Here is a 9,880-nt window from a genome sequence, read left to right on the forward strand (position 1 = left end):
AAGCAGTGTGGAGGAGGGGTGCTTAACCCTTCTTCTCCCTACTGCTTTCCCTCCTGAAACTTCCCTCAGCTGTTTTCACCTCAATCAGATTTCCAAAGAGAAGAGCCTGGCATGTTATGATATTGTATCACTCCAGGCTGGGCACTGGACTTAGTTGCATCTTTATTGTTGAAGAGAGTCGATCAAAGTTCTCCTAACTTCCTTGATGGTGTGATTTTTGCTTCCTTCCCTACAAACACTCATGGGTAATAAGATCAGCAGAGAGGGCCCTATTGGTTGTCCCACCATCCTCAGAAGCTCTGGGAGGTGATAACCCAGGAAAATGCTTTTCTTTCTTTCTTTCTTTCTTTCTTTCTTTCTTTCTTTCTTTCTTTCTTTCTTTTTTTGGAAGCCCCTAAATAAGGTAGTCCCGAAAATAAGGTAGTCCCGAAAAGTGTCAAAAGCTAGAGTGAAGAGGCGTGTCTTCAGAATTTGCCAAAAGTTGTATAATGAAGCTGTGGGCAGGGAGTTTCCACAGCTTCATTATACAACTTTTGGCAAATTCTGAAGACACGCCTCTTCACTCTAGCTTTTGACACTTTTCGGGACTACCTTATTTATGTGGTTGAAGGTTGCTGGAAACTGTTTTAACATTGTGTTTTGATTCAGTGGCGTAGCGTGGGGGTGCAGGGGGGGCCGGGCGCACCGGGCGCAACATCTGGGGGTTAGGGTTAGGGGGCGCAAATCCACGGGTTAGGGGGCGCAAATTACTTGCCTTGCCCCGGGACTACCTTATTTATGTGGTTGAAGGTTGCTGGAAACTGTTTTAACATTGTGTTTTGATTCAGTGGCGTAGCGTGTGGGGTGCAGGGGGGGCCGGGCGCACCGGGCACAACATCTGGGGGTTAGGGTTAGGGGGCGCAAATCCACGGGTTAGGGGGCGCAAATCCACGGGTTAGGGGGCGCAAATTACTTGCCTTGCCCCGGGTGCTGACAACCCACGCTACGCCACTGTTTCAATTGTTGAAGCCCACATTGGGACCTCAGGGAGAAGAAGGAGGAATAAATTGTTATGATAATGATACTGATGATGTGTTGTTGCAGCCCAGAGAACATGGGAAGGTAGCAAGCTGGAAATGAAATATAAAGCACTCTTCAAGAACGCAGGTTCCCCTTCCAGTGCGTGAAATGTTTCCCAATTATTTTTGTTCTGAAGAAGTTCCCACTTTCTGTATTGAGTAAGAGTAACTGTCTTCCGTTACTCATCCTACTCCTTCCAAAAATGCAACTTGTACAAAACTTCTGTTTGTTCTTCAAGAAGGGTTTCCTGGAATGAAAGTCATAGGCAGTGCAGCAGGTCCAAGAGCAAAGTCATGAACATCTCTTGCCACATCAGATTCCAGCCTTGCCGTTTTGAAATATTCTTCAAAACATGTCCTTAATATAACAAGCCATGCTTGTCATGTTGCGAGGGGGGTGGCAGAGGGGAGTTGCTACCAGTTATTCATAACGTGCCATAAAAATTATTTCAAGGATGAAAGGAATACTCCATCTGTCATGTATCAAGAGGGACTATCCCCAATTTCGCAAAAGTCAAAGAAAAAACGATTTATAGGATCATAAAACTAACAAAGCAAGGCTTTGTAACAATTTTCTTAAACACATGTAGAGATCGATGGCTGATGCTTAGGGGTAGAGCTATGAGGCGACTAAGGACGGGGGAGAACATTTGGTTCTATTCACATCTTAAATATTAATCTGCATTTCCCTAAACAATGTGAAAACCGAAGCATCACACTTCACTGAATTTGGCAGATAAGTTCTCAAGCCAACCCAGATGTCATGGACTGGTTGGATACAGAAGAATGGTGGAAGGCACCAGCTGGGATACCTCCGTGGGATGAAGGCTCACAGTCGAGAAATTGGTAGTGGGATTACGATGAGCGGTCAGAGGGAGAAGAGGCAGTAGACTGGAAAGAAGCTGTGTTGGAAATGGAAGAGGTAACAGGGTTTAGTTAGGAGGGAGAGTCTGTGGCAGACAGAAGTCCAGAATCAGAAGTGGAAGCTGAAGCAGGAGAGGAGGGAGGCCAAGAAGCAGAGATGAGTCAGGTTAGTGACGAAGCAGTCTCTCCCCCTCTTGCTGCAACAAGCTCCCTTCCCCACCCCCCGGTCTCCCAGGACCAGGAGAGGTATGAAGTGGGAAATGCACACTGGCATAGTCTCAGATTGCTTGGACCCAGGAGAGGGGAAGACTTAGGCAGCTGTGGGAAGTGTGGGAATGTTGAGGATGGCAGGAGAGGATATATTGTATATTAATATCCTTCCTAACTTGCACTAGCAAGTTTCTTCACTTAGCAGAGTGCATTCCCCTTCTTACGCAGCAGAAAGGTGGTGGCAAACTCAGGTGAGTTTCTTAAGACAATAAGCAATTCAAACTGGCTTGTCCAGACTGAGATATGTTCTAATATTCCTGGTAAGACCCCTTTGGAACCCCTCCTAAAAGAATAAAGACACCACAGTCTTATTCATAAGTAACAAAAGGTAGTTTTACTCGCGATCAGGCAGAGCACAGTGTGATCCCTAAAGGCTTTATGCTTAAAGTTACAAACATGTAACCAACGTGTTTTATTGTTGTTAGCCGCCCTGAGCCCGGCTTCGGCTGGGGAGGGCAGGATATAAATAATTTTGTTTTTATTTATTATTATTATTATTATTATTATTATTATTATTATTATTATTTACAAACAGGTTTACCCCATATGGGAGATAACCTGGGGAACTGCTGTGGCAGCCAGCAGTCCAGTCCAGGTGATGCAGGAAGCAGACAGGGCAAACAGGAAGGTTGAAAAGAGAGGAAGGTAGCAGCGTGACTTGGCCTTTTACCAGGTCTGGAAAAGTCACACCCACCTGCTAGTCCCATGCAAGGAAGGATGCTCCAGGCCAAGAGGAACAGGAAGTTTTGACTGCCTGGACCAAACATTCCCTTGAATATCCACACCTTCAGGCTCTATAACTGTCTCATGGGGCAAGACCTACCAAAGAAGAGTTGCTGTGCTCATTAGGCCTGACATTCCTGAGCAGATCCTGATTCTTCTAATAAAGAGTTGACTTCACTTACTCTGTGTGATTTATTGCTGACTCGCTCCTGAAAGAACGTTAACAAAAATGTACATATTAGGGGAAAGTGTGCATAAAAACAATGCATTCATGAAAACAATATGAAAACATGCAGTACATTACAGGAAATTACTTTCAAAAATGTCTATATTTGTCAAAACGGAATACAGAAATGAGCTTATTAGGAGAAATTCAAACTAAAATGCTGGTGAATTTTCATAATGATTTTTTTAATATAGAAAATCACAGATCACTGCAGAAATGTGGAGAATTCAATTTAAGACGGGAACTTCGACAAGACCTGAAAAATCAGCAAATAAATCCATTCCTACCCAGGATGCCTTGGGTAATTAAAAAGAAAAAGTAGCGAGGGAAACATTCTTAAAGCTGCTTCTCCAGTGATTTTTCTGCTAAATCTCCCTGCTCCCAATGCTTCTATTTCCAATGTAGAGAAAGAGGTGTTGTCCTGAAAATGGGGTGAGGGAGAAATTTTGGGGAGGAATTTTTAGCAGAAAAAGATCAGGCAGTGAAGAGGTTAAGAAGCCCTTTTGCTTCATGCAGATCTTCTGCTGTGGACTGGAGCCTCAATGACTGCATTTTGAAATAAATAAAATGATTGGGGAGGGGCAGAATTAGACATGATTTACCTTGCCACCCAATGTATGTGTACCCGGAGACTAGCCCATTGAGTTCTGGATTCCTCATGGGAAGTGATTCATAAATGAAATCAATAATAATAATAATAATAATAATGTGACTCATTAAGGAACGGACCATAGTTCAGAGGTAGATCATCTGCTTTGCATCTCCGGGTAGGGCTGGGAGAGGCATCCCTGCCTGAATTCATGGAAAGCCACTGCAAGTCAACATGGACAACAGAGAACAAGATGGACCAATGGCTTGCCTCAATATACAGCAGCTTCCTATGTTGCCTTAGAAGCAAGTCCTGTTAATTTCAATGGGGCTTACTCTCAGGCCAGTGGGGTTAGGGTCTCGTAAGGTTTAGGATTGCATCTTGCATGTTGCATATAGCTTGGCCCTTATGCTGCAGTCTTGTGCACCTTTGCCTAAGGATTAAGCCCACTGAATTCAGCAAGCAAACTGTATGTGAGGTTATTACACAATGTCCCTGTTTTGTGGGATGTTGGAGGGTGCCTCTGCAAATGCCTATAATCAACATCGGAGTGGGATGGTGAGACAACAATCAATTGCTGATGGTAAGACCAAACACACAATGTAAAAACAAGGGAAAATGTAACTGAGAGTGGTTGATGTTGATGTTGGCAGGAGCTCCTGCTGAACAGCAGAGAAATACAGGATGCTCCTGCTGTTTCCTTTTTCTTTGCGAAATACATTTTCTCTAGATCACTTGGATGCATTTCCTGAAGGCCACCTCTGCAAACACAAGTAACCCAATGTAAATTAAGGGTGGTTTCTCCCCCCCCCCCGGTTCAGCTTCTGGCTTTTGCTGAATCAGGAGCAAAGAACTTTGACAAGCGTGTGCTCAAGATGGCCAGTGATAGCAAGAGAAAGTGGAGCATTTCGGAGTCTCTGCAAAGCCTATCTCTTACTAATAAAGGATAATGGTATTTGGCAAAGAGCAGCTCAGAACCTTAAATGACTGTGCTGCCTTACTGTAAGAACAATGGAAGCAGGGGAGTCCAAGTTGGAAGAGGCAGAGCGGCCAAGTCTCTTGGACTACAGCTCCATTTAGTACGATTGGACAGGTCCCAACACAAATAAATCATGTTCTAGTTAAAGAACCATCTTTGCTGGGAGGAAAGGGAATGATATCGCATGATGCATGCCCTGAATCGGGCCATCCAAAATAGCAACCAAAAAAAAAAAAAAAACACCGCTACACAGCAAAAACGGAATGAGCCTGCAAAATTATGGTTGTAACTTTTTTAGTCATAAATTTTATTGTAAATCACTCTGTGGGTTTTTTCTGCAATTAAGCAGTATATAAATTTTATGAAATAAATACATGAAAGAACTGAAACATGAATGGTCAAGGATCACCAACGCCGCACATGTGTTTGTGTGTGGGGTGTGTGCTATCCAGTATATTCTGCAGAGTGTCAGGTATATCTTCCTGCTGAGCAGAAGTCATGGAGGTGTGCTTGATGCAATAAGCTCCTGGCCTTCAGGGAACACATTTGCTTGCTTTAGGCCAAGGTATCTGATTTAAGGAAATCAGCCCTGAGTGCTCACTGGAAGGACAGATCCTGAAGCTGAGGCTCCAATACTTTGGCCACCTCATGAGAAAAGAAGACTCCCTGGAAAAGACCCTGATGCTGGAAAAGATTGAGGGCACAAGGAGAAGGGGACGACAGAGGACGAGATGGTTGGACAGTGTTCTTGAAGCTACTAACATGAGTTTGACCAAACTGCGGTAGGCAGTGGAAGACAGGAGTGCCTGGCGTGCTCTGGTCCATGCGGTCACAAAGAGTCTAAACGACTAAACAACAACATCTGGCTTAAAGAAGCTGACAGTATCAGAGGGGTTGGTGGATGAGTCCCTCAGGGATGTGGTGGTGGTGGTGTTGGGTGTCAACTCCCACAAAGTCACGGAGAAGGAAGGTCTTGGAAAAGGAGTCACTCTAAGGAAAAGGCAAATGATCACCTAGAAGGGACCCTGGCAATGGCTCCTGGTAGCAGTTGATACAATCATTAGGGACGTAGATAGCTGGATTTGTGGTGGACATTTATTTATTAATTAAATTTATATGCTTCCCATCGTCCAATGATATTTCTACAATATAAAACTGCAAAGATACATGCAGACTGCATGGTAGCTTTCCTGCCTACTTCAAAGGTTGCAATTCTCATGTCACTTTTTTACACAAAATAAATATAGCAAGATTTTCTCTCCCTATATACCCACTAACTCACCAAAAACACTTTGTTCTGTCAGAATCAAACCATGGCCATACTCATGCTTTTGGAAAGGTCCAGTGATGAAGTATTAAAACCTTTTGAAGAAGAATAATTAAAATCCTACAGGAGCAACATCTAATTCTGATTTCACATGGCAAGCCAAAATATATTAACTGGAAAAACTACAGATTTTTCACTGGATAAAAATATAATAAACTAGCTAACTAGTCTATATAAAAGTGTCTTTTGAAAGCATCTACAAAAGATAAAGACTAAGTAGTAGAAATTGAGAAACCTTTAAGGCAGAAAGAGGGTTTTTTTAAAAAAAAAAAAAAGTTATCAAAATACTCTGTGCAGTTTATAAATATGCACAATTTTGAGCATACAATCTGGGGCAGCATTTGCGATGGAGGTAAACAAACTGCTCAGTAATGGCCCATAGCTTAAGATGCATTGTAAAAGTTAACCGATTGCAGCCTTGTACCTCTTTATGCAGCAAAAGGCACTTAGCTAGGTGATTTCTGATATTTTTCTTTGCTGTGAAATATAACCAAGAAAATAGGCTTCATTTGTCTGCTTCTTGACCCCCTAGTGTTAAGGAGGATGACTGCAAAGAGGAATTTTACAAACAGCTTCCTTTCTGAAACCCTAACCAAATCTGACCACACCTGCAACACATATGCCAGTGACTCTGGCCTTGGATTCCAAACCTATCCTAGGTGCTGTGAATGACTAACAAAAGTCCAAAATGTCTGTAAAACACCCATTTAGTTCAAGGTTGGGGGACATGTTGGAGAGGGGCCTCCGGTTGTTTCTGGACTGCAATTCCCATCATCCCTGACTACTGGCCATGCTGTCTGCCGGGGCTGATGGGAGTTTGGAGTCCAACAGCATCAGGATTCCCATCCCTGATTTAGTGTTTGAAATGAAATACATTTTAATGCTTTCTGACCTTGCTCTATAAATATGCCTACTAGTTTTGGGAGCCATTTTATTAGGCGACTAAATTAAGAATTGCTCATTTCCATTATCCAAAGAGTTACCTTCACTTTTAAAACAAAATTACATTTTATATGTAGATTACAAAACCAAGGGGCGTCAACAGAGGGCCATCAAACAGATGCAACCATTTCTTTTTAACACCAGTTTTTAAGGAATGCGTCGTGTTCAGAGTCTGTTTCCTCTCAAATGCTCCTGGGTGGTAAACGCTGCTTGTACATCCCTGCAATAGCTTTGGCTGTGCTATAGATCATCTGTCGACGGGACATGCCGGTGAATGCAGAGTGCCAATCCGTTCTGTTGACGTGCAGTAATTGCTTCTCTATCACTTCTCCCACTGTCACCAACAAACCTGACCATCTTAGGTTATAATCCTGAGGAGTTAGACTTTGAGCCTGTTGTACATATTCCAAAGGCACTGGCGTTGCTTGTGTAAATGTTTCGAGGTGAATGCCATGGACGGGATCTTCGACAATTAGGCAGCCAATATCAAACCACTTGTCAGGAAGCAATTCCGCAATGAAATTTTCCACAGACACGGCAGGCTGCTTCTCATGAATGACTCCTGTCCTGCGCAAGCTGTCAATCCTTTCTTGAGCTCCCTTCAATCCAGCTGCGTAGCCAACTGGCTGTGGTGCAATGTTGGACTGCCCAGCTTCTCCTGTAACTGTGGCCATCTGACACACTTCCTGAAAAGCTTCTCTTACAGCAGCAACCTTGACTTCTTTAGTAGAAGTGACAACAATGTCCAGTTCTCCCCCAGATTTGATATAGGGAGCCATGCCAGGATCCAGAGTCGTGATCATTGTCTCCATTGAGTGCTTGGTTTTATCCAGCATGGACTTCACCACAGGATTCCCTGCCACACCTTTGATAAAGCCCCATAGTCCTCCTCCAGCAAATGTGTCACTCTGCACAACAGCTCCCCGGGGATCTTCGTGTTCCTCTGGGAAAGTAATTGAAGAGCCTGCTCCAAAGCCAGGTGCCAGTGGGGGTGGCCCACAGGGCTGCTGTGATGCCGGGCCAGTGAAGACACTGGTGACTGAAGGTGCCTACTTCAAAGGTTGCAATTCTCATGTCACTTTTAGATGGGTCTGGTAGATAAGGCTGGGGGTGAGTCAGTGGTCGTGATACATATTGGTGAGAACTATGTGGGGTTATGTACTCCTGGGAGCAAAATATAGGTTACTAGGCAGGAGATTAAAAGTCAGGATATTCATATTTTAAATTCATGTCCAGAATGCTTGGATTTTATGTTCTTAAGTCTGGATCCAACCCAATACCCATAAAAGTAGGTATAACTTTTCATTCTCTTCTTTGCTTTAGGAATTTGGTCCTGTAATTTGCTAGGAGATTAAAAGAAAACATCGCCGAAGTCTTTGAGCACTGGAAATATGGTGGACTGACATTATTACGGTGTCAAAGGTTGGTTCCTGCTGCTACGTGAATTCCAATCAGCCAGAACTGAGGCATTTATAGAATATGAATCTTGAAGCAAAGCTGACAAGTTTATTTTTTCAAAGCAGGAGGCAGCTGTCCCAAAGCAACATTCTGCATTAATGACTTCATCATCTCCACTACAGCAAAGAAGCAACGCCAAGTTCATTTATCTTAGGCAGACAGCACTTAAGAATTCAAACCCAAGATTGCATTAAAACAAGTGGATTCAATTAGGGACAAACTGAATCCCCATTACTGTCTTTCAAACCTCTTTCCCCCCCCCCATTATGTTGTCCCCCCTTGTGGGCCTTTGTTCTCTGTGACCATCTTTCACTTCCCATTCATTCTGCAGACAATTTGAATTGTGCAGTCCTTCACTTAAGCTTCTGATGTCATCATGCAATCCATCAAGACATAATGTAGTACATTCCCATTTTTAAAGTGGTTTCTGGTTGGAATCCCTGGCTCTGTTTAATGATGTTCATGGTGATAGCATGACATCATTACGTACCATGAGATATGGTTGTCCTGCAGTCTGACATCATCACACTGTCTCGTGACCAATTCATTTCATGTGATACCTGGGATCAAAATGCATTGATAGCGTAGAATGTCTTTGGGCTCGAGGCATAGGGGAATTGTGCCAAATGGTTTCAAACTAACACCAGTTGGGAGGAAGAATAACAGGGCTGCTTGTTCAACAACAAAAATCTAGATTTAACTGAGCTCTAATGGTCTCTGTGGGTTAAATCATAGAGCCTAGAACTTGCCGATCAGAAGGTCGGCGGTTCGAATCCCCGTGACGGGGTGAGCTCCCGTAGCTCGGTCCCTGCTCCTGCCAACCTAGCACTTCAAAAGCACATCATGTGCAAGTAGATAAATAGGTACCGCTCCGGCGGGAAGGTAAACGGTGTTTCCGTGTGCTGCTCTGGTTCGCCAGAAGCGGCTTAGTCATGCTGGCCACATGACCTGGAAGCTGTGTGCCGGCTCCCTCGGCCTATAGAGCGAGATGAGTGCGCAACCCCAGAGTCGGTCACGACTGGACCTAATGGTCAGGGTTCCCTTTACCTTTACCTTTAATGGTCTCTGCAGTTCTGTCACCCCATTTACTAGCTGAAAAATTGGAGGGGGGACATCTTGGTGATTTTCAAGAGTGTCACACAATTTTCAGGGGATTGAAACTCACAGGAGGCCTCCAGTGGCTCTGATCAGTTGGTGACCACCATTTTTTTACACCAGAATAGGAGCTCCCATGAGACCCCCTACTACTAAATGCAGCCATAGAGAAATAGCATGTCAGAAAGGACTTGGCCAAATGCTTCTCCTAGGTAAGGAGAACATTCCCATTCACAATGCCTCAGCAGCAGCAGCCTAAAATGCAAAGCCTTCCACCTGATTTTTGCTGACTGCAGCTCAAGGTGTGTGGCTGGATTCACTGCTAGATTTTGCAATTCACCCTCATGCA

General features: G+C 43.9%; 1 protein-coding gene across 1 annotated transcript; it reads right to left on the reverse strand.

Annotated features, from left to right (window-relative positions):
• Positions 1-6,301: 6,301 nt before the first annotated feature.
• On the reverse strand, positions 6,302-8,448 carry LOC307226513 (protein PRRC1-like; the record flags this gene model as incomplete). Its single annotated transcript, XM_079995209.1, has 2 exons — positions 6,302-8,027; positions 8,419-8,448. 2 exons carry the CDS (start codon positions 8,446-8,448, stop codon positions 7,161-7,163), a joined length of 897 nt encoding a protein of 298 aa, XP_079851335.1. The 3' UTR covers positions 6,302-7,160.
• Between the last annotated feature and the right edge of the window lie 1,432 nt (positions 8,449-9,880).

The sequence above is a fragment of the Podarcis cretensis genome, assembly GCF_951804945.1.
Source record: "Podarcis cretensis genome assembly, chromosome: 11".
NCBI classification, from domain to species: domain Eukaryota; kingdom Metazoa; phylum Chordata; class Lepidosauria; order Squamata; family Lacertidae; genus Podarcis; species Podarcis cretensis.